Genomic DNA, 25,842 nt, shown 5'->3' with positions numbered 1-25,842 from the left:
CAAACACTGACTTCTATCTAACTTTGCTCTGTAGACTTAAGTGAGATTTTGAGTGTTTTTAACATAGTAATTAATTGGCGTTTCGGTTTTTGTTTTTCCCTATTCAGGGAGGTGGTGCAAGCAAATTGTGTTCACTGGAGAAAGAAGTTCTCGTTTATGTGCAAAATGAGTGCCAGCGCCTCCACCGGCATCCTGGATCCTTGTATCTACAGAGTGTCTGTACGGAAGGTATAAAAATAGCCTATTATTCCTCCCCTTTCAGAAACCATAATTAGCTACAGTCACCAACTCACTTTATCTAGATCTGCTTTAATGGTAGAACTGTAACTTCACACTTACAGTAATAAGTTTCCTTGGAAGATGTGGTAGAAAACCTGAGGTTATTATGACTCAAGATTCAGAAACAACCTCAGAGTACATATGAGTATTAACCACACTTGTATTAGGTTAGGAGTGTGCATGTCTGTAATAGAAGTTTATTAAACTCTCATTCTTTACTTTTGTATGTATTTTAAAAATAATATTTTCATTAATTCCCTGAAAAATTCATACAATGTATTTTGCTCACACTCCTCCCCAAACTTCCTACACATACCCTCTGCGCCTTCACTGCCCCGCCCACCTAACTTTGAGTTTTCTTAGGTTTTTGATCCCTTCAGTTTGTGTTGCCCAGCTGTTCTTGGGGAGCGGGGCCTGCCCTGGAGTGTGGTGCATCGTTAAAGAAACCTGATGCTCCTCTCCCAGCAGCTAGCATCTACCAGCATCTCCTCAGCTGGTCAACTAGGAGTTGGACTTTTTTTCATGTCCCTTCCCCAATTCTGGGATTTAGCTGGATGGAGGTGGTGCAGGTCTTGTGGGTGCTGGTCACAATCGATGAGTCCCGTGTGCATCTGTCCTAATGTACTTCCCTGAAACTGTCCACCACCTCTGGCTCCTGTCTGCCACCTCTTCCCACACATGCCTGGGTCCTGTGGGGAGGGTGTAATATCGACATGCAATTTCATGCCTGGGTCCTGTGGGGAGGGTGTGATATCGACATGCTGTTTACAGCTGAGTACTCCCAAGTCTCTTATTCTCTGCATGTTGACCAGTTGAAGGTCTTCATGTTACGTACTATCTACTGCAAGGAGCAGCTTCCTGGCTGAGAGGGGCTCTGATCTGAATCTGGACCAGATTTCAACAAACCTCTGTTCTTTAATAGGTACAGTTCCAGGGACTTCAGTCAGTTATACCTAATAGCAGTCTTGGAATCAGGTGTCCTTTTCTTTATGTTCAGAAAAACCAAGGCTCAGAGAAATGAAGTAACTTGCCCAAACTTATAAATGTATTACATTGTTAATAAATGGTAAAGGGAAGACTCAAACACAAATCTCTGTCTTTGTTTATATCCATTTTGTTTTTATGTATGAGATTGAGGAAATGTACATGTAAGATCCTGATTTTTTTATTTAAAAAGAACAATCCACTAATCACTACTATTAATGAATTAACTGTCAGCTTTAAAATAGGAACTTCATAGCCAAGCCTGATAGTGGAAAGCCCGTAATCAGAGCAACTGGAAATGCAGAGACAGGAAGATCCCGAGTATAGCCTGAGCTCAAGGCTAGCGTGAGCTACACAGCAAACTTAAAGCCAGCCTAGGCTATGTCACATGCCTTTGCCTTTATAAACAAAGACCCAATATTGTGTCTTACATTTTATACCCACCTTTTTGTTCTAATTTTTCAGAAACAAGGACTCACTAGATAGCTAAAGCTGGCCTGGAACTCACACATGGCCTGCACGCGCCTCAAACTTGTGATCCTCCTTGCCTCTGTCTCCCAAGCACTGGAATTACAGGCATGCCACCATGCCCAGCTTTATATACATATTAAGTTACCAAGGTACAAGTATGTGTTGGCAAAGATAAAGACTTAGAATGAGAGTCCTTTTGCTCTTTTCCACTCCAGCCTGCATCTTTCTGTGTCAGATAAAAAACTATATTCTTAGATTTGCCATCCCATGTTTTGAATGCATTGATAGCACTATGACACGGGTGGCCATATTCCAGCCTTTTTTTATATTGCTTAATACGCTCAGTTAGAATATAATAAATGCATGTGTACAGAAATGATTTACACCTTTAAGTCTTCATGGAAATAGTTGTGTTTGGAGCAATGGTAATTGAGCAGAGGCTCCTGCTGAGGAAGTTTGGCACAGTGAATGCAGATGTGAGCTTACACCAACATGACTTTGAGCCCCAAGCATGCTGCAACGTACCAACCGTGAGACCTTGGGCAAGTCGGACTTTGAATCTAAAGAGTCAGTCCTTGGTTGCCTGTGAGTGTAGGGATGCCCTGACAAAACAAAGCATTCTGCCTCCACTGTGCTGCTTTGACTGTGCTCATTCATTGAAACCCTGTCTGAATATACTTCTAATCACGAACCTGAAGGATGATGTGCTAGTCTTTGCATCTTAAGAACAACAAAACATAGAACCAACTTAAAGTAAAGCCCACCTACAAATCAAATAAGCTCAAACTCTAGTAAGATAAACAGAGACTATAAATGCCAGTTACACCAGGACATACCTCAGATGAACCCTTCCTCATGAGGGTTTGATATATCCACTGGGATGTGTCTTAGTTTGCTTCCCACTGCTGTGATAAACATTATGGCCAAAGCAACCTGAGGAGGGACAAGTTCACTTCATCGTACTGGTCACCGAGTGAAGAGAAGTCAAGGCAGGAACTAGGGACAGGGACGGAAGCAGAGGCCATGGAGGAACACTGCCTACTACCTTGCTCTGCATAGCTTGCTCTGTCAGCTTCTTTATACACCTCAGCCCAGGGGTAGCACCACCCATCAATCATTAATCAAGAAGATGCCCCCTTAGGCCTGTCTCCAGTCGACCTGATGGAAGCATTTTCTCAATTAAGATTCCCTCTTCCTGGATGACCTGAGCTTGTGTCAAGTTGACAAAAAACAAAAACAAACAAACAAAAAAAAAAAAAAAAAAAAAAAAAAAAACCTAAGCAGCACAAGTCATATGTGTTAAACTAGTAAACAGACCCAGAGTCAAGGACTTAAACAACATGGAGTAGAAGCTGTGTCACAACGTGGGATAAATGTAGTAGCCCTACCAGCTGTGGCATATGGTTCCATCTTTAGATAGAAGAGCAGCTCCAGCCTTGTTCTCCCTTAAATAGTGACATAGGGACAGACATGATTCAAAAATGGTACCCATGTCTTTTGTATGCATCCCTCTAGTTAGAACCTAGCCCTGTGACCCACACCAGACTGAAAGGCTCCAACCGTCATTCATGGTTGAGTGGCCAGTAGGTTCTAACATTCCAGAAGAGAATTCGATAAGTTGCCAGTGATCTGCTGTTTTTAACTATTCGGGGACTTGAGATTATTTATTCTACGTAACCTTTCCTAAGTATTGTATAAAAGAAGCATCAGAGAACCCATCTATTTAAACATGTTAACCATTGCCAAAGAAAAATATTGTAAGGAAAGTCACAAATTAGGGGAAACTGTCAATCAGTCAAAAAAAAAAAAGCCATCAATATAGAGAGAACACCTTTACACAGTATTAAAGAATCAATACTTTTGATCAACACTTACGAGAAGTTGACAGGTGGCAATATGTTCCCTCCCCCAAAAGTATTGTAAAAATACAAAATATACCCAATCTTTCACAAATTAAAACTGCAAATAAGATACCATTTTATGAACAGATTTATGAAAAGATTGAATTTGTTAGAGATCCCAGCTGCCTTGACACAGGGAAGCAGCTCCAGTCACCCAGAGTTTCGGATGTCTGACACTTTACTTTCTGCTGAGAACCGGGTAACAGAAAGCAAGTGTGTAGCAAAATAAAATTAGTTCAGATAGCAGTGAATGTTGCACATTTTAAAAGGGGGGGGGGGGAGATAATGGAGAATAATTTAGGGAAGAGTGTTGCTGGAGAAAACTAAGGAGGTGTCACCACTCTGTGCTCTTGCTCCAGCACTAGGTAGAAGCAGCACGTGGCCACACCTGACTTTTTAAATGGGAATCTGAATGAGGTCCTCATTCTTGTACAACAAGCACTCTTACCAACTGAGCTATCCCGACAGCACTTTTTGATAGATAGGTTGGTTCCCAAGTACAGAAAGTACAGGCATATGCCACACCATACCTGATCCATTGGGAAATTTTAATAGAAGCATTTATAACAGTGGTTCTCAACCTGTGGGTCATAACCCCTTTGGTGGGGTTGAATGACCCTTTAACCGGGGTTGCATATCAGATATTTACATTACAATTTATAACAGTAGTAAAATTACTGTTATGAAGTTGCAATGAGCTTTGTTTGGTTTGTTGGGGTTTTTGTTGTTGATGGGGGGGGGGGTGGTGTTTGCTTGTATTTGTTTTTGAGGCAAGGTTTCTCCGTGTGATAGGTGCTCTCCTGGAGTCCTGAAACTTACTCTGTAGATCAGGCTGGCCTTGAACTCAGAGGTCTCCCAAATGCTAGAATTAAAGGCATGCTCCACCACACCCAATGCAATGAAATAATTTTTATACTGGGGGTCACTACATGAGGAACTGTATTAAAAGGTCACAGCATTCATAAAGTTGAGGACCACTGTTTTATAAGATCATGCTGCGGCTTTGGTGGTAGGAGAGTTGATTTTAATATCTCACAGTAGAAGTGCTTAGGTTTGGGGAAAGCAGTTTTACACAGAGATAGTCCATTATTTGGCACAACTAGATACCCAACTGAAAGTACAGGTTTCTATTAATTACATGGACAGTGAGAGCAAAAAACTAAGGAACAGCTAGCATTCTTTCTGCAGAAGCAAAATAAAGGAGTGGATGCAGGAAGGGACAGGCAGGAGGAATAGCAGCCAGGGAAGCAGTAGATGTGGCATCTGGGAGGTATAGTGGGGGGGGGGGGGGGGGGGGGGGGGGGGGCGTGGCACAGGGCGTAGCATCAGGGAGGTGTGGCATCAAGGGAGGTCATTGGTCAAGCTATCACATGCTGCTGAGAGGCTAAGATGAAAACAGGGAGCTTTTCACTTCTATAAAATGAAGACCACTGGGGATCCTGAGCTACTTAGAGAGGGAAAATGAGGACAAATCCAGCTGAAGAGGGTTGACTAGAGTCAGGTAGAGGTTTACACCTTTTGAATTTTGACCACAGATGACAGCAAGTTGAGGAGCCACAGAACACCTAGAGGATGTTTCCTTTTGTTTGTTTAAGAATGGCACCATTAAAGGACGTGAGAACGACCCAGTACTGAAGAAATTTTGATAATTCATATGGACTAGAAACAGTGGCAGGAAAGGGAAAGAGCAGCAGACAGTCCTAAGTCGTGTCAGAGCTCACTGTCGACCATCTGGACTTTAAATTCAGTGTGTAAAGATAAGCATGAGAGTGTATCAGAGTCACACAAGGGAAGTGACAACTCTTCAGTAAACACGTTCTCAAAGTGGCTTTGGAGAAAGGAAGCTCTCTGTGATAATAAGAGGAAGTGGAGTGCACAGAGTACTAGGCATTGTTCTAAGTGCCTTCCTTACACTTGGCCCTCACAGCTGTGTGGTATCCTAAAAGCAAAAATGTGGCCTACTGTCTCCATATCCAGGAAGCTGAAGTGAGTCACTTGAAGTCCAGAAGCTCAAGGTCAGTGTGTGCAACATATAGAGACTAAATAACTAAATAAATAGATAAAGTTTCAAGCAAGGGGAAAATTTTGCTCATTTTAAAAATGTTATTGATTTGAATAGTCAGGTTGAAAATTGTTCAGTGTATATTGTCTGTGACATTTCCTAGCATATAAATGTCTACTGCGGAATTGTTTGACACACACATATAGGCTTACATCCTTCATCATCCAATGCCCTTCCTTACAGTGTTTTCCGTATTTGCAGGAATTAAAAGGTGGGAAAGCTTATGCAAAGGTAAGTAAATGTTCATTACTCTCTTTGTAGTTTATAATGCTGTTATTGCAACCTGTAGGTTTTTAATTGTTTCTCAAGCTTGGCTCATTTTTAAGTACAGCAAACTAGAGATTGAGTAACTGGATCTAACAAAATATTAAAATACTCTTTCTGGGGACTGGAGAAATGGCTCAGTGGTTAGGAACATTGCCAGTTCTCCAAAGGACCCAGATTGGTTCTGTTCCCAGGACCCAAAAGTGACTAGAACTCCAGTTCCAGAGGCCCCAACCCCCTCTCAGGCCGTGCATGCACATGGTGCCCAGACATACATGCAAGCAAAATACCCATACTCATAATAAAAATAAATGAACCTTTTTTGTTTTGTTTTTAAAGAAGACCATTCTGGAAGCCTATTGTGGGCTGTTACCCTTTAGTGTCAGCCTCCCTACTAGAGAGTGTTCTCTGGCTTTCTCAAAGTCATAGCTTACCGATAACACAGAATAATTAGGTATAAAATATCGCTGCTCCAGGATTGGTTAACCCACTGACTAAAGAACATGTTCGGGGATCCATTATCCCCTTCCGTTGTTATCCCCTTCCCTCAGTGATGACCCTAATCTTGATTACTATACCTCAACATCAGATGTCTAGCTGCTCAAAATTTTTAACATAATTCATATGCACAAAAACCTATCTGGTCTCTGTATATTATTTTTGTTGAATAAGTATTTCCTACATGCTCTTAGAGGACTCTACCATATGTTTTATTGAGTATAACTGGACCTTATACCCACCCCTAATCATCTGCAGCCATAGAAACGAATTGCTATTGTTGAATTAGACTAACCACACTGTAGCAGTGATAGGAGGATGGGTCCCTCTGTGTGCACAAGGATAAGTACAAAGATTGAATCTCTAGAGAAAAGTGGATTAGCAGGGCACAGAGCTTTAGGCAGGCAGACAGGCAGACAAGCAAGGTCTACTGTTGCTGATAACTGTTCATGACTTTCTTTTTTCTCTTCTGAAAGCTCCTAAGACAGTATTCTCTCACCTTTTATGAGACTATTGCCTTAGACTATGCCTGCCTTATTTTCTATTGGCAGCCCCTGTTGGCTACCTGCTGAGTCTGGTCCCTGTTGTCTAACTCCATCTTTCTTAGTCCTGTCAGAGTGATCTTTCTAAAATTAAAATGTGATTATATCATTCCCACTTTTAGTTTCTCAGTCGTTATTGGTTGACTGTAAAGGAAATTGGAAATTCTATAAGCTGATAAATAAGACCCATTGTGGTTTGCAGATCCTTTCTGCTGCCTCATGTCCTCTCCCTGCCACCTGAGTGCTCTGCCTCTCTCTTCTCTCCTGCCCCTCATCCTTAGAAGGCATCTTGCCATCATACCCTTCTGAGAGTATCTATGCTATTTTAGCTTCTTTGCCTTGTGACTTGACACCGTGCATGTCTTCCTCCCTCCCCTTATCCTGTCAACTCATGTGTCATTAAGATTCAGCTTAGTCATACCTTCCCACTGAGAACTTTTCTTCTCCTTTCTTGTAAGTGTGTCTTCCTTTAGCATAGCACTTATCAGACAGCACCACAGGAATCTACTTTCTGTTTTCCCATACTAAACTATGAAAGTAAGAATAAAAGACTCAGAGATAGCTCAGGGCACAGCATGAGATAGGCCCTGGGTTCCATCCCTAGCAGCGAAAATGGGGAAAACATTGTATATTCCCAATTTATGCCTAATGTTACCTGGAATATGAATGTTAACAATTATTTTCTAAATCAGAATATTATCATAAATGTGGTATATATGCATGACATATTTATGGGACCTATATGAAACACGTGTATAGATAGATGTTCGTGTGACAATTATATTGATGGAGCCAAAGAAAGACAAAAGGAAATATGGATTCTGTGGCATATTGCTACAATGTGTGTAATGTGAGTTCTTTGAAGACAAAATATTTTTCCTTTACCTCACTGTTCTCCTGGGTCTAGATAAGAATCTGGCACATAAAAAGTACATTGGTGTGTTGCTTTCTTAAAAGCGACTGTCTTGTTTGGGTTTTGCCGCTACACCAAAGTACAACACAACACAACACTCTGGATGATTTAAACAAAACACCATTAGTTCTCACCATTCTAGATGCTGAGAAGTCTAAGGTTAAAATGCTGGCAGATCCCGTGTCTCTGGAGAACCTGGTATGCAGATAATTGACTTCTCAATGAGTCACCATGTGACAGATTGCAGAGAGGATGCATGTTCTCTCCTCTACTTAAAATGCATTCATCCAGGCCTTAGTGTAGAGGTAGAACACAAACTGAGGCATAGGCAAGGCCCTGGCTTTGATCCCCAGCACCAAAAGTGGAGGGATGCATCAAACTGTCTATGAGGGCTTCCATCTCATGGCCCGATTGCCTCCCAAAGCCTCCACCAGTCCATACCATCCTCCTGAGGGTTCAGCTTTCAACATAGGAGTTCTAGAGAAACAGAAGCATGCAGCCCATAGCAGAGATCTTCAGCGACCATAGAAAGCCAGTATTAGAATAGTAGATGGTAAGTCGATGGTCAGCTAGCCTTTATTTAAAACTCCTTTATTAGCATTGGAACCTTGATGTGACTAGAACTGAAAACTATTAGATTGCCTAAGAGAGTGAGTTCAAGAGCGTCGTTAGCACTGAGTTGACTTAGACACCTTATGGCCAGCAGAGCTAAGGGGTGAGGAGGGAAGGGGAAGTTAATTTGTCCAGATGGTCAGAGACAACATAGACAACCCTTTCAAGAAGGGTTGTTATTGTGGTTTTTCTTTGCTTTTGTTTCGATGAAGGGTGAACCAGAAAGTGATCCAAAAATCCGGAGAGACGTGGGACAAGTCTTGGTTTGTTCCTTATGATAGGAGAGGACCCAACATGTTTCTGTGCTGGTTGGAGTGGTCTAGTAGAGAGGGGTAAATTAGAGTGCCAAAGAGCAGGGGAAACTACAGAATAAACACAGTAGGCAAGAGGCCTCAGGAGCACAGCCATGTCATCCATAGTATCTGAGTGGGAAGGCAGCAGAGGCCCAGGTGCAGGCAGGTGAGTGGCTGTAGCTGGCAGAACGAGCTTCTGGAAGGATGTTAAGTGCTCTCAACCACCCTTAGTTTCTGAGTCAAATAGGCAGCAAGGCCAACCTCAGGGACAAGAGCAGAAAGAAGCCCTGGAGCTTTAAAGGGGAGAGACGTGTAGGAAATAGTACGTGTTAGTAATAGATGATCAAGTAAGTCACGTGTGTCTTCACATGCTCACACAAATGTTGCTTTGCATGGACCTACACTGGCTTTTCCTCCTGTGACAAAAGGCAGTAAGACTGAACTAATCAGGTGAAAGTTAGGCAGTTGTGTCTTGAAGTATTCCTGTTTATTGTATTGGGGGCTTACACGAGTCTCTAGGCTCTTACTCTTTACTCCTTGCACACCAGTTCAAAACCAGTGAACTAGTGCCCCCGTGTGCAACTAAAACCGTCTTCTTGAATAACCCTGAAAGTGGGTCTAGGGAGATGGCTCATGGAAGAAAGTTCTTGCCACCCAAGTGTAAGAAGTAGAGTCTAGAGCCCCAGAACCAAGCATGGTAGCACACAGCAGGCTACTAACCTGGCAGGCACAGCACAGCGGCAAACAGCAAAGAGACCCTGCCTCAAACAGGTGGTGGAAGCTAAAGCCTGAGATTGTCCTCTGACCTCTGCATGTTCACTGTTGGATGTGCATACCTACATAGACACATACATATACATACATTATACACACAGAAAACCTTAGCTCAAACAACCTCAGGAACGTTTGAAACATCTAGTGTAGTTTACTGCATGTGTGTAGAGATGTGCTTAGTTCATGTTTTGTTCATCAAAATTGTATACACTTAGTTATGTAGAAGTAGACTGCTAAGATAACAGCGATAGGGGGGGACACTTGAGTCTGGGTTAGGCAACATCAGAGGGAAAACTAGAACAAGCTTTGATAACGGCAGAAGGTGGCAACTGGGTAGCAGCAGAGAGGATAGAGGTGGGACAAAACTTTGAGCTTACGAAGAAAAACCTGCCACAGAGAGACTCCACTGAAGATCATTAGCAAGGCCGAAGGGGAAAAGGTGTCTCTGCTGAAGAAGGGACGAGCGTCACTGGAGTCCTCTAGTGAGCGTGTGGACAATGAGAACTTAACCTGTACCCTGTAACCACAGGCCCCAGTGGTTAACTCAGCCTAGAGTAGGATCCAGAACAGGAGTCTGAGAGTTTGTGGGTGGCTGCACAGGAGCCCAGCTGCTCGTTATCTCCCACAGGGTGACATGAGAGTCTGCGTTCCTGTGCATGGGTTTGCTTGTCTGACAGGCCTTAGTTGGACTATCACAGTTATACATTTATTTTGATGTCTGCAGAAATGTCTCTAGCACAGCACATCAAATCCATGGTAAAAGATGGGTAAACTAGGGAACAGATTTTTATTAAAAAGCAAGTATATTAAGGACCCGCATAAAGTAAATGATAAAGCAGGTAGCGATAAAACAGCAAAGAACTGAAAGGTCTGAGAAAACTTGCAGGCTGGACGTCTATTTTAAGGAGATATGCTAGAGCATCCTAGATAGTCTATTAATATGATTCTCTTTCTTTTCATAGCTGGGCTTTGCAGATCTAAACCTGGCAGAGTTTGCTGGATCAGGAAATACCACCCGCCGCTGTTTACTGGAAGGCTATGATACCAAAAATACAAGACAGGACAATTCCATCCTTAAAGTAAGCACTCTTCTTCGAGATTTACATACCGATGAGAGACCTCATGCCTCACACTAAACATGGGCATCTGTTGTCATCAATACGATGGGAATCCATACTGAGGTCATAAGCCACCACACCACTAAGGAAAGACCCTTCCACACCATAGACGTGGTGAACAGTAATGACCATCTTTATGGCCCAGTGTATCTTTCATCGGCTCTGTGAACAAATGAATACACCACTGCTGCAACAGAAGTGATTGCTGAGGAGAAGAAACACAATGATTAAACACATGGCTTAAAATACTTATAGCTATCAGAGCCAGGAGGATGGCTTAGTTGTTAAAGGCACTTGCTACACAACCATGAAGAGTTAAGTTCAGACCCAGTGCATGTAAGAAGGCAGGGTGGTTTTTGGTCATACCTGTCATCATATGCTGTGGGGGATGGAGACAGAAAGGAGTTGGCCTAACTGTGAAATGCACGCTCCAGATTCAGGGAGAAACCTTGCAATGAAAGAATAAGGCTGAAAGTGAAGGGAGGAATTCTGATGCACTCCTCTGGGCTTTGTGTGTATACATAGGCTCATGCACTTACACAGACATTCCCCCATGCTGCATGCATGCATACATATGATCGTGCATGCACACACACACAGACACCCCTCAAGAGAAGTTCCAAAGAAGCTGTGGTATATTCATAGGTCACTGGGTTCTCTTGTAACTTGTGAAAATGACAGGCAAACTCACTCACGGGTCTTACTTCTCCAGGTCTGATCAGGGGCCATATATTCAGGTAATCCTAGAGAATGGGCACTCCATGATCCTAATGGAAGTGAGATCCATTGGGGGAATGTTCAGAAAGTAGCTTGGACCTATGAGAATCCTCTTCGATATATTTTGCTGAATTAGTAAGTTACCTAATGAGAAGAAAGATAGCTATGTAAAAGACAGCTGTGTAAAAACCCAGTGGTTTTAATTCCAAATTTGGTAAAGTGAAGAATTACTTTACCGACCAATTACTTGTAGTTTAAGCTGTTTTTGGTGAACTTTTAGCTCTGGCAATATAGAAATTCAACAACTGGTTCTTATAGGTAGTCCTCACTTGCACACATAGCAGCTTTAAGAAATGCAGGGTGGGCAGTTGATATGGAGAGGAAAATGATTTTTAAAAAGATGAGGAAGTGTCAGGTGTGGTGGTACACTCCTATAATTCTAGTACTCTGGAGGTGGAGACAGGGAGGACCAGGGGTTCAAGGCCAGCCTTAGATACATGAGACCTTGTTTCAAAAAATAAGATTGGGAAAGAGGAAATTAGAAAAGCACCATGCTATGAACTTGGAGTCCATTTGATTTTGTTGATTTGTACTTCTGAGAATATCTCAGGGCACTTGCACATGAGGTTGGCAGGTCTAGATAGATGGGGAACAGTTTTTATCCCTGATTTATAATGGAGGTGAGACTCGGGCAGTGAAGTGCCTTCTGTGAGAGAAGCAGTTAGTGACAGAGCTGAGCTCGACATACAAATCTGCGTTTGGTGGCCTTTTCCTATTCCCGTGCCCTCCAATCCCGAGTCTTAGAACCCACTGACTGTACCCCAGACAAGCTTCTAAAACCCAGCATTCTCACATATGCCTCACAAGAAAAAGCATATAGCCACCACAGTGATGGTGAGCCTTTAACCCACACTTGGAAGGCAGAGGCAGGTGGATCTCTGTGAGTTTGAGGCCAACCTGATTTAAAATGGAGTTCCAGGATAGCCAGGGCTACATAGCAAAACCCTGTGTGGAAGAAAAAAAGAAAAGCACATAACTCCTCTCTGAACAGCAGTGCTTTCAGGGTGTGTGTGTGTATGAATGTATGTGTTGTATGTGTGGTGTGTGTGTGTGTGTGTGTGTGTGTGTGTGTATGTGTGTGTGTGTGTGTGTGTGTCTTCTTCTATGTGACAAGTGCTTTAACCATGCAGTCATCTCCCCCACACTGAAATTGCTGCCAAGCTTTTGGCAGGTCCCCCTCTCCTGCCATCCTCTCCTATGTCCCCAGCCCTCCTGGTCTACTCACACAGCTGGTATCTCCAACCTTATCCCTTTCTCGTGATCTGCCAACCCTTCACTTACTTCCGGTTCCCCTATCTGTAGCTCAGAGTACACGGTTTGTGATTATCCTACATAAACTAACACTCCCGGCTCCTCTGCCCTTTGCTGGCCCTGAGTATCTCCAACTCTACTTGGTTTGACTGTGTGTCCTCCCTGAGTCTGTGTCCTGCTGCTGAACATTGCCAAAGGACTCATGGCCGAGTGGGCATTACTGAAATCAGGCTCACCTCCAGCTGGTGCCCATACTGTGCCCAATTTAGATACCCTCCATCCTGCCTTTTATTTCCAGTGTATTTTCATTCCCCACATTTTACCTGGGCAAAACTCCTCCTTTATTGGAAAGATAGAGCTCATTACATGTGTATCCCCTCATCATCCCAGGGTAGAGCTTACACTTCTACTGTCTCTCCACTCTATCACAGTGCATGACTGTTATGATGGCCGACACCGACACGACCCTCTTCTTGTTAGACATCAGTGCTTCCTCTTCAAGAGTTTTCTTTTCTCCTTGGCTCATCTGTTCTATTAGCTATCTGTCCCTTTAATGACCCATCCTTGTCAACATACAAAGAAAGAGTTGACGTGTCCCGTTCTTAAGAATGAACCTCAGCCTCCCACCTCTCAGCACCCTCCCACTTCTCTGATCTGATTCCCCATGCAATTTCTTTTATCCTAAGACAATCAGATAGTCACAGTGCTGTCCTATAGAGTGGGAACCAGAATGAAGGACCGTATGAAGGAAGAGACAATAAGAAAGCCAGGACAACAGGATGCATCTGAGACTTAAGGGGAAAAAAATCAAATAAGAAAAGCACAGTAGTGAATGTCCTGGGGTAAAGAGATATGAATGAACTGAGGTTGTAGAAGATGCGTGTCAACCACTCACTAGCTGGAAAGCATGCGGTAGTCTCTATGTGTCCTGAGAGTCTTTAAGACTATGATTCATACATGTGGGCCTGGGTTCTGCCCTGTGCCAGCTCTGTGATTCAGAAAATATCCTCATCTCTATGGTCTCAAAAAGACAATGTTACTTTCTCATGGAATTGTTGAAGATGAAGTGTATAGAGCACAAAGTGTATATCTGAAACATAAATTCCCCACTCAAGCCAAGTATGAATGTGCATGTGTGTGATCCCAGCACTCAGGAGGCTGAAGCACAAGGATCATAAGCTCAAGGTTATCGTCCTTGGCTACCTAGCAAGTCCAAGGGTAGCCTGGAATACCAAGACTCTCTCAAAGATCCAAAATAAAATAAATTCTCAAGTCATTATCATTGTGGATATCATCATCATTAGAGTGTGAATTTGGGGCTGGGAACAGTCTGGTTGGTAGAATGTTTGCCTAGCATGCAAGAAGCACTGCCTGGGCTCAGTCCCCACCACCATATAAACTGAGTGTGGTAATGCATGCCTGGGATTGAAGCAGCACCAGCATGGAGGAAAAAGAGAAGTCCAAGGTCACCCTCTGATGCACACGAGGCCAGACTCCCTCAGAGTAAATGAGACTGTCCTGTGGTAGATTCTTAAAAGTTACTCAGCAACCAGGGGATACCAGCATCTCAAAAGGAAACAGCAAGGCTTTAGTTCCAGTCCAAAGCTGGTGCACAGGCCAGAAGCTCTCTGCCCCTTACAGCCTGGAGCAGGTATCCCATGAAGCCCCATCCTGTGGAGCTGGAGGGCCTGCTTCTCCACAGGAATCTGGAATAAACACAGACAACACAGACACAGCCACATGTTAAGGAAGGCTTAGTACTAGGGAAGTGCTTTTCATTCTTACATTTTCAACAAGATTTTTAAAAATCACAGGGGTTTGGACACCAAAGATAATGTTTAATCCATCTCTACGTAAAGCAGTAGTTGAATTTTGAGTATACCCTCATTAAACATTTATTTCATTTAATGCTTTCTGGATAGAAAATGTTAGACTAGGTGCTGTGGGGGAAACACCTATTAGCAGAAGCTGGCTTCTGGAGAAATCTTGTGTAACTGTGACATTGGTTGCTCTCTCATTTAGGTTTTGATCAGTATGCAGCTGATGTCTGGTGACCCGTGTTTTAAAACGTAAGTTGATAACCAGTAAATGGGTTGTTTTGTCTGAAAGTATGCTACAAATTGAAGCACTTTTGTAGGTAAATGGTTCCTTTCATGGTACAGTGGCCTGAATTTTGTGGAAGTGACTGTCCCCTGGCATTGAGTAAGCCACTCTCAAGATGATAAGCAAGTTAAGAGATCCTTCCCCATCTTTGGGGTTTCAGGTTTAAGGTGGAATTTGACAGTTTTAATTTGCTTTCTGTTTTCTTACTTCTTCAACAAACTCCTGGAAGGTGCCTTACTGCATGTGGGACTACAGTGAGCAAAAGAGATTGCATTCTCCCATCTTAGAGACAGAAACAACCAAGCAACAATAAGCACAGAAAGGAGCCTGGGAATAGATGCTCTGATGGGGAGTGGGGGAGATGCCCTAAAGAGCTGGTGCTGTTGTATATGGAGTATCAGTGGAAGCCTTCTACCTTTGAGTAGAAACTTGAAGGAGGTGGGAAGCAAGGCACACAGATATTTGGGGAAAGAGTATTCAAGGTGGAGGGAATATGGACAAAAGCCTTGAGGGGGACTCTACCCAGCATGCTCAAGTAACTGCCTAGAGACCCGATATATCTAGAGCAGAGGGAGCAAAGAGCTTGGTACCAGGAGATGAAGTCAGATGGTCATCTTGTGAGCCCTTCAAATGACCCCACTTACCTTCTGAATAAGGTAAAACGCTGCAGAGGCTTCAGGTGAAAAGGAATTGCCCACATATATGAGGCAAGGTAGAAAAGAGACCGTGTGAGGGAGCCAGGAAAGACAGAAGAGGTGGATTATATGACCGTCTCATTAGCTAATGTTTTCTCTCCTGAGAAGCCCCGGGAGGAACAACTCAGAGCTCAGATGTGAGACACAGTGAGACTCACATCTAAAAAGGGAATCTGTAAGACCTCCCGGTATGATCTTTATCTTACATAGGAGGAAGCTAAGGCAGAGCCATTGTCTTGGCCAAGTATGTCTGTGTGGAGCCAAAGGTACATAACTACTGGTGAGATGCATGCCCTGCTCTGCTGGACACTGGGAGATGTGCACACAGCATACAATATTACAGGGGTAGAGAGCAGAGAGCACTAATCACCCCTGATCCTTAAAAGCCAGAAAGTCCTTTCTGAGGGGTTGACACTGGACTAAGCTGTAATGATGAATAAGAATGTTCTAAGTGTGGAAGGTGAGGAGAGACATTCCAAGAAGAAAAATCATGTGCACACACATAGAACATTGTAATGGTGCACGGAATATTTGTGGAATATCCAGGATATAATGATGTCATTTTAGGAGGTCACTTCTCACAGACATTGCTATAAAACTAAAATAATCCCCATTTCTTTAATCTGCAACCATGCTATATCAAGGGATCCTGACAAAGAATGAAAAACATTTTTGAACAAAAGAAGCAATAGAACAGAGCCAACACACTGAAACTATGTTGCCCTGGACAACAGAACTGCAGCAGCCTAGCTAAGATTTCAGATTCTGAGTCTGCTGTACTAACAGCCCCTGTGGTCAGCTTGCTCTGCCGGAATGCTAGCTGCCCCAACTTAGAGCACTGAGCAAAACTGACTCCTGGTATTTTGAGATAGCAGGACAGGAAAGCCAAATGTAAAGGAGTGTTAGATGTGTTAAGTCTGCAATCACCTACGGAAGGGAAGCCAACTGACATTGAAGAATTGAGGCATGCAGGCACAGTAAGGTCACTAGTGATTTATAACTGTCATTGTAGGCTCCATTCTTTGTGTGAATCGTATATATATTCCTGTGAAATAATCAATGGATTTTAAACCAAAATTTTTTATGTTATTTTAAACATATAACTCAGCAGGGCATGGTAGTCATATAGCAGGGCATATATAATCCTAGCACTCAGAAAATAAAGGCAGGAAGTTTTTCATACGTTCAAGGCTAGTCTGAGCGAAATACCTGTTACCAAGCCAGCCAGGGCTACCGAGCAAGATTATGCCACCTCTCCCCCCCAAAAAACTAAAATATTACAACAAAAAATTAAAATACAACTATTGGTAATTAAAGAGTCCAGGTCAGACTATGAAGAGCTACAGGTGTCATCCTCAGAGCTTGAACTTTGATCCAAGGATGCTACTGAAGGGTTTGCTTTGGCTCATGTACCCCAGGTTGGTACCCAGCTTGCTACATATCCTAGGATAATATGGTCCTCAGCCTGCTAAGTGCTGAACACAGGGCTGAAACACCACATTGGGTTCTCTCCCTTCAGAACTCTGTGAGACAGTGCTCTTTCTATTCCCAGCATTTTGTTGTATAAACTTTTCCCACAGGGCAGGCAGGGTGGCTCAGTGGTTAAGATCACTTGCTGCTCTTTGCAGAGAACCTGGGTTTCCAGCACCCTGCAAGGTGGCTTTCGGTCATCTCTAACTCTAGCTCCAGGGGATCCAACACCCTCTTTTGGTCTCTGTAGGCACCTGCACATGTGCGTACATATGTGTACATGTGTATACATGTGTATACATGTACAGGTGCCTACAGAGACATGCACATAAATAAAAATAATATCTTTGTATAAAAATCTTTCCCACACTTATTATTTGGGTTTTAAGGTTCTAAAAGATACTTGTGGATTATTTCATGGTTTTTTATTTCATCCTCAAAAGGATAACGCTAATATAGTACTTACTAAGGCCAGACCTATGCTGACCTCATAATGAGTCTCTAACAGTAGTTCAAACCTTCAGGCTCACACATGGTTCAAGATCTGATTCTTAGAACATCTATTTACAGGCCTCCTTCCACATCCATGTCAATACCAGTCGCTGGGGAGTCAGAGTCTCTGGAAGAGGATAGGAAAGGTGGCGAGACCCTCAAGGTGCATCTTGGAATTGCAGGTATGAGTATATAGCTTCCTGATCTTTCGATTTCTGAAAAACAGTACTATTTTATTTCCTAAAAGAGTCTAAACCCTGAGGATTTAGACTGAGGCTGGCAAGATGGCTCAGTATGTCAGTGTGCTTGCCACCAAGTCTGATGATCAGAGTTCAGTTCTTAGGCTGAGTTCAGTTTAAGAACAGGACTGCTCCCTCCCTTAGATAATCTAATATTTTTCAGTTTTGGTTTGGTTTGGTTTGGTTTTTCCAGACAGGGTTTCTCTGTATAGCCCTGGCTGTCCTGGAACTCACTCTGTAGACCAGGCTGGCCTCGAACTCAGAAATCCGCCTGCCTCTGCCTCCCAAGTGCTGGGATTAAAGGCGTGCGCCACCACCGCCTGACTTATTTTTCAGTTCTATTCAACTGTCAGCTCTGCTTTAGTGCAGCAGCCAGTATGGGGCTTGGTAGATCCAAGTTGGTGCCTTGAAACTTTATAATAGGCATGGTACCCAGCACAACTTTAAGATCCATTTCTCAGGTGATTATGGTACACACCTTTAATCCCAGCACTTAGGAGACAGAGGCAGGCAAACCTCTGTGAGTTCAAGGCCAGCCTGGTTTACAAAGTGAGATCCACTTCCCTAGACAAATTTTCAGCTGAGGCAGAATCTACTGTAGTTACTAAAAGCAGGGTGGGCAAAATGCCAACCCAGCTACAGGAAAAGGACATGGGAATCTCTCTCTGTCTCCCAAATTACAGGAGCAGAATGTATTGTTGGAAAGAGTGGAGAGAAAGGTGACATGCTAGGATTAACATTGTCACTACCTTTTCAAATGTGCAATGATAAGGTTTCTTACAAGTGACTGTGAATATGTATTTCTCAACTTGAAATCTGCTAATTGTATGGATACTGTTAATCTTTCCATTAACTCCTCCCTTCAGCACTTAACATCCTGAGCTATTGTCTATACTGAGAAAATATAAAGTAAGCCCTATTACCCTTACATCCTTCTCTATCCTCTGAGGTCCCGTAGAACCCAGCAGTCCAGTGTTGGGTAGATAGACAGACAGGCAAGCAGACAGACAGATGTGGAAAAGTATCACCAAGAGAATACCTATTTGATACATGCATCACAGTATATGTAGACAAACTTCTAGAAACCAAGACTGCTTGCATCTGTTAACTTTTTCTTGTTGCTGTGACAAAAGAACTTGAAGGAGATATGGGCTCACAGTTCCAGGGGATGCAGTCTGTCGCTGTGGGGAAGCCACAGAGGGATGGGAGGCATCTGGTCACATTGCACCCACAGTCAGGAAACACAACGATAAGTGCTGGTGTTCAGCTGCTTCCTTCTCCTCTTCATTCAGCCCAGGACCTCAGCTCAGGAAACAGTTCTGCTCACACTCAGGGTGGGTTTTCACTCAGTTAAACCTCACAGACAGGCCCAGTTGGGTGGCCCTTAGGTAAATCCTAGTCTAGTCGGATTTCCAGTGAGTTAACCATTGCACTGCCCATTGATTGTTAAACTCCTCTGCCATCTGGTTTGTGTTCTTTTTTGATGTCTATGGTTACGTGATTGCCAAATCCTGTGGGCATTTTTCCTGTTCTCACACGACTCAGCTGCTAATTCTTTCTTGAAGCCTTCTCTTTCCTTGTCTCCTACCTTCATGACCTTTCCTCTTCTAGCTTCTTAGGGAGTCCTTGAGCCAGCAAGACAGTCTGGTTGGTAAAGTCGCTTGCTACCAATCCTGAAGACATGAGTTTAATCCCTAGGACCCCCAACTAGTTAGCTAGTTGTCATCTGGCCTCCATATGCTGTATTGCATACACACACGCACACGCACACGCACACGCACACACACACACACACTCAAATAAATAAGTAAATAAATAACCATAGTGATTTTTTAAGCTGAGAATCTATGAGGGCAGGGAGAACAAGTTTTCTTCAGGAGTGTGGTCCCTAAGAGGCTATGGTAGATGGCCATGCACTCACTCACGCACTCAGAGGCAAGATGGTCCTGCACTCATGCGCACAGAGGCATCACTAAGTGCTTTCTGTGGGTTTAAGAACACAACACATTAAGTTGGTAGGGAAGAGAGAGAGAAGTATTAGGAAGAATTGGAAAGGAGGGAATAGATGCTGAATTTGATCAAAACATATCATATGCACACATGACATTCTCAAATAATAACAAAAACTTAAAAAGAAACTTCCTTAAGGTCCTAGGGCTGTCGTGGTATAGGGCACTTGACGCTGTGCTTGAGGACCTGGCTTTAGTCTCCAGCCTTCAAAAACAAAAACTAAGACATAAACCTTCCCTGACTTCTTGGGCCTCCTCTCCAGTGTTGCTATTCTGCAGGAGTTCAGTCCTCTCTACTTGGTTTTCTGAGCAATGTAATCTAGACCCCTGGATTTAACTGTCATAAATATAATTTCTTTATATGAATGTGTGTTAGATACTTTCCATTCACAAATATGTGTTTTCAAATGTCTTGGGGATGGTCTTCCTCATGTCACATATCCTACTGAAATCTATATGCTCATCTTTCTCCCAAGTCAGACTCTGAGTTCCCTCATGATCAGGGCCTTCTATCCTAGTGTGAGGCTAGGGACAGGTCAGCATGTGATGGGTGTCAGTTGTCCTCCAATTCCACGTCAATGTAAATTTACCTCTTTTTTTAAAAAACGTTTTTTATATTTTTAATTGGATATTTTATGTATTACATTTCAGATGCCATCCCCTTTCCCCATTTCCCCTCCCTAGAAAACCCCTATCCCATCCCCCCTCCTCCTTTTTGCTTTTATACCATTTTGATCACATCATGTATTACAAACAAAGCTTGCTGTGCCCTATGTTGGTCCCTACTCAGCTAGCTGAGAGATTCCTACATTGGCAGATCCTCGGCTAGCCTCCTCTGCGAGGTCTCCTCTTATGTGGTATCAGGCGTGCTGGCCTTTGGGGTCATTAGTACCTTCTTTTGGTTAATGCTAGGCACGCTGCATTTTGTTTCCACGTGTTTTGCCTCGTACTTTGTAGCCCCAGTGTTTGTTTCATCTGTACCAGGGACAATTGATTTGATAAGAGCTTAATAAATTTTAACATAGAATACATTTTGGAAACTAGAAGACAGATGGCTGAGATCTGAGCCAAACACTGGGGGAGACTTCTGGGTGTACAGGAATCTGTACAAACCACCACCTGGAGAGGGTCCCATTGAAGAGGGTTCCTTTGGGTTTAGGGCTGCTGCAGAGATAAACACTTGGGACCCTTGCAGTCTGCCCAGACATGGGAAGCCTTTGCAGAGGACCGGTAGCTTGCGTGCTTGACAGCATCTGCTGGCCCAACTCTGCAGCATCTCCGTTACAGAACTGCTACTGTGGTAACTACCTCACTCAACTGCTTTCCTTCTGCTCCTGTGTTTTATACTAATATTAAACTCACAGTTCTGTCTTCTGTGGAGGCGGCTGGTACTGCAAGTGCATAATTGCTATCTAGACTATACAGGTAACCAGGGAACTACTAGAAACAATTTGTGGTCCCAAATAGTACCTTACAAACTAGGCACTATCCTGTTTCTTTTGTCACCTTAATTTTCAAATTTTATTTACCTTATTGTTTATTGTGGGGGTGTTTTACCTATATGTATATATCTGTTCACCATCTGCATGTGATGCCTGTAGAGGCCAAAAGAGGGTGTTGGATCCCCTGGAACTGGAGTAACAGCTGGTTGTGAGTTGCCATATAGGTGCTGGGAACTGAACTCAAGTTCTCAGGAAGAGCAGCCAGTGCTCTAAACAGCTGTGTCATCTCCAGTCTTGTATTCGGTTTTTTAAGAAGTTTCATCCTGGATACTACACCCTATGCTGTGTTGATAAAAGTTACAGTATTGACCTAAGCACTAGGAAGACTGACACTATAACAGTAAAGTATCTTTAATTCACTACTGCAGTGAATTCTGAAGGCATAAGATCTTCTCCATACTACCTAAAACCAAAACAAACAAACAAACCCCAAAACAACAAAGCCACTTACAGTGCCAGGGCATGGTGGTGTACACCTGCAGTCCCAGCACTGAGGACAGCCAGAAAGGAGGTCAGGGGCCGAATACTCTGCTACTGAGTGAGTGTAAGGGTAGCTGGGGTTACCAGACCCTATCTCATAGATAGATAGATAGATAGATAGATAGATAGATAGATAGATAGATAGATAATAGATAGATAGATCGATTGATAGATCAATAGATCGATAGATAGATAGATAGATAGATAGATAGATAGATAGATAGATAGACAGACAGACAAGTCCAGCATTTTCCTGAGAATTGTAGTAAGACTGACTTATTAGAGAAATGTTGAGAAAAAAAACAATGGTTTTAAGACACACACTGCTAGTAGACACAATGAAAGTGCCCTAACTTTCCAATGAACTAAGATATTTAAGTATTCTTTCATTTCTTGTGATGTAGCTGTTTTTGTTGTGCCAATTTAAAAGACTATCACATTATCATTTATTTTCCTTGATTGTGAATTTGTGAAGTAAGTAATAAAATCTGCAGGTGAGAATACAAGTTGACTTGGTGGTAGTAGTAACATTGAGTTGTGACTTATTGCAGATCTTTCAGCAAAGAGTGCCTCTGTTCCAGATGAACTTGGTGCCTGGGGACACTCTAGAACATCAAGCTATGCAAGCCAACAGTCCAAAGTATCAGGTAGAGGCCCACAGTGGGATTCAATGCCTTATTCTTCTAAAGCACTGGTTCTCAACCAATAGGTCATGACCCCTTTAGGGGTCACATTATCAGATATCCTGCATATCAGATATTTACATTATGATCCATAACGATTGCAAACTTACAGTTAGGAAGTAACAATGAAATAATTTTATGATTGGGGGTCACTACAACATGAGGAACTGTATTAAAGGGTCGCAGCATTAGGAAGGCTGAGAACCATTGTTCTAAAGGGATTTGAAGCCAAGTGTGGTGATACACACCTGTTTATCCTAGTAATGGGAGGCTGAGACAGAAGGATGGCAAGTTTAAGGCCAGCCTCTGCTTGCTGTATAGCAAGTGGCTGTCTCCAGACAAAATAAAATTCAATAACGCACTTGGAACTACTATAGGGGAAAGGTTATTGTTATGGGATAAAGAACTTACATCTCAGAGATGGTAGATGACTCAGTAAAATGTTTGCCAGGCAAGCATGAGAACCTGAGTTCAGTCACCAGTACTCGCCTAAAAGTCAGACATGACAGTTCATACCTGTGACCTAAGGGCTGGGAAGACAAAGACGGAGGGACTTCAGGGACTACTGTAGCCAAATCAGCAAGGTTGAAGCTCAGTGCCTCAAAGCACAAGGTGGCCAGTGACAGAGGAGAATACCAGATCAACAACTGGCCTCTGTACACACATCCACTCACATGCTTCTGCACACCCATGTACATGCATCCCTATGAACCTGTACACACAGAGAGAAAGAAAAGGTTAGGTTGTAGTGTGTGTGGTCATTGGTAGTATATCCAAAGTGATTTTTCCTCTGGCAGGGTATAGCACATGTCACTCCCGGTCATCCAGTTTCTCCGAGTTCTGCCACAGGAGAAATACCTCAGTGGGAAGCACCTCAACGGGGATTGAAAGCATTCTTGAGCCATGCGACGAAACTGAGCAAATCACAACTGACCCAAATCCGGACCCTGCCGCCGCAGTTAAGGAAGAAGAAGCTTCTGAGAAACTCGCCAGGTACCTTCCCACGTGATGTTGTTATGTTTCACAGCATCTTTATTCTCATGACATAATCAATACAAAAGGAGGAAACAACTGTGGCTGTCTTCACAGATGCCCAGTGAAGCAGGATTCTGTTGAGTCTCAGCTGAAGCGGGTTGACGACACCAGAGTGGATGCTGATGACATTGTGGAGAAAATCCTACAGAGTCAGGACTTCAGCCTCGACTCCAGTGCAGAAGGTATGAAGAGCGGACGAGTCCGGGCACTGTGTCCCACCGCTGTGGGGCCATGTGGTTGGGCTACTGCTGCAGACCTGGGAACTCAATTCCATGTCCACAAAAGCAATGGTGGTTGTATAGCTTGTCTCTGACAAAGGCTGGTGACCCTGGGATAAAAGCAAACTTGAGTGAAAGAGTCAGCTGAAGGAGGTGCTGTTCCGTAGTACAGCAAATTCCTAGAATGTATGAGGCCCTGGGTTCAATCCCCAGAAAGGGTGTGGGTCCAGAGAAGCAGAGCTCAATTTTAGAGAGAGCTTTCCTGTCCATATAATTCATGAGTGCTGGCTCCATGACCCATGGGGGCTGTGGGGGAGGGGGGCTGGCGTGGTGGTCTTGAAAACAGTTTTGAATAGAATCGTGCAGTCTCTCCCAGCAATTTCCACAGAAACTGAAATTTTATCTGCCACCAACTTGAAAAGTGCAATTACTCATGCTGTTGAGAATAGAGAACACTTAACAGTAGACTGCTTTGTTGTGTAACTGGCTGAAAATAGAAATAATTAAACCTCCTGAAAATTTGTAGAAAGAGCTGTCATTACTGTTAAAAGGAAGAGAGCTTTGGGGAGGTCAGTGAGAAAGAACTGTTAGTTAGGCTGGCTTTCCAGATGTCTCTCATAAAACTCTGATACACTTAATAAGTGTAAAAGGCAGGTACTGCCGAGTGCGTATTATTTGAGAATGGTCTGGTAACTGTGTGCTCAGCAAGCATTCCAATTATGTGTTGCAGAAGAAGGGCTGAGGTTATTCGTGGGACCTGGGGGAAGTACAACCTTTGGCAGCCACCACCTTCCAAACAGGTATGTCATGCACCGGGTCACTCTGCTGAAACATAGACTTCCTACTTTATGGGGAGAGGAAATGTCGTGAGAAGGCTCACCTAGCAAGAGTGAAGCACTCACTTCAGTCTCAAGAGGGACAGAAACAAGCATGGTGGCTCCCTCCTATAATTCCAGGGAGTGAGAGCAGAAAGTTCAGGAGTTCAGGGCTATCCTGAGCTACATAGTCTGAAGAGTCTGAAGCTAGCCTAGGCTCTGGGGAAGAAAAAAAAAATAAGGACGAAGGTTGTAGTTTTCATTATGTTGAGGCTAAAATAACAAATGCTGTTCTTCCATTAGAGGAGCTGGTTATGACTGTAATATTCTTTCCTGGATGTCTTCAACATTATATTTTATGTTAGTTTGTTACTTTATTTATATTTTTAGAATCTGTTGGACAGATAAAGCACTTGACAATTGGATCATAAAAAGAATTTTCAGAACAGAATTGTAGCCTAATATTTTAGACAGAGGGAAGCAAACATTTCCAGCCAGTGGTCTTACCTCTGTGAGCAGCTGTGCACCCACTCAGCAGCGTAGGCTGCTATTAACCTTTCTTGACCTTAGAGACATTCTTTTTTCAAACAAAAAGGCTGTTTCCTTTTCTGTTTTTAATCTTTATATAATTTTTATATATGGCTGTTTTAAATGTTTTTCTTTTTAATATGTGTCTGTGTGGGTATATACAGGGTGGGGGTGGCAGGGTGCACTCACAGAGACCAGAAGAGAAAGCATTAGGTATCCTGGAGTGGAGACAGTTATGAGACACCCGATATAAACGCTGGAAACTGAACTCAGGGCCTCAGGAAAATCTGGAATGACTCTTAAACTCCTGAGCCATCTCTCCAGCCACCATCTAGATATTTTTTAAGATTTTTTTTTTCTTTGAGACAGGGTCACAATGTATAGGCTCTTCTCTGTGTAGACCAGGCTATTCTCAAACTCACAAAAAACCACCTGCCTCTGCCTCCTGAGTGCTGGGACTAAAGTCATGAGCCAGTACACCAAACAAGGTGTCCTCCTTGTTGCTCGTTTCTTAGAAGTTGGCATGTGATGTGACTGGGTGTGTTTCTCTGTCTTTATTCTGTTTGGGTTTCACTGAACTTCTTGGATCCCTGTACATACAGATTTCATTAGATTTGAGAATTCTTCATCCGTTATCCCACACACACATGCTTCCTTCCAATATTCTGATGTTCGAAGGCCAATTCTTATCTTTGGTGAGCTAAGATAAAAGCACCACCAACAGACCAATGTAACGGTTAGTGAGCTGAGGAACTGGTGAGCTTCCTGGGCTTACAAAGGATTACTCAAAACAGCTGTATCACCAAGAAATCTGACTCCATCATTGTTGACAAC

At 43.1% G+C, this 25,842-nt stretch overlaps 1 protein-coding gene across 1 annotated transcript in view; it reads left to right on the top strand.

The window, feature by feature from the left end:
- Eeig2 (EEIG family member 2) overlaps positions 1 to 25,842 on the top strand; it is a 58,546-nt gene that overhangs the window by 25,031 nt on the left and 7,673 nt on the right. The window contains exons 2-10 of the mRNA XM_034500172.2: positions 108 to 228; positions 5,899 to 5,928; positions 10,556 to 10,672; positions 14,762 to 14,808; positions 17,578 to 17,681; positions 22,281 to 22,376; positions 23,210 to 23,405; positions 23,502 to 23,629; positions 24,396 to 24,465. Of these exons, the coding sequence (XP_034356063.1) occupies positions 108 to 228; positions 5,899 to 5,928; positions 10,556 to 10,672; positions 14,762 to 14,808; positions 17,578 to 17,681; positions 22,281 to 22,376; positions 23,210 to 23,405; positions 23,502 to 23,629; positions 24,396 to 24,465 (909 nt within the window). The remainder of the gene's footprint in view (positions 1 to 107; positions 229 to 5,898; positions 5,929 to 10,555; positions 10,673 to 14,761; positions 14,809 to 17,577; positions 17,682 to 22,280; positions 22,377 to 23,209; positions 23,406 to 23,501; positions 23,630 to 24,395; positions 24,466 to 25,842) is intronic.

This window comes from Arvicanthis niloticus, chromosome 4 (assembly GCF_011762505.2).
Source record: "Arvicanthis niloticus isolate mArvNil1 chromosome 4, mArvNil1.pat.X, whole genome shotgun sequence".
Taxonomy (NCBI): domain Eukaryota; kingdom Metazoa; phylum Chordata; class Mammalia; order Rodentia; family Muridae; genus Arvicanthis; species Arvicanthis niloticus.
This window is presented reverse-complemented; position numbering and strand designations above follow the sequence as displayed.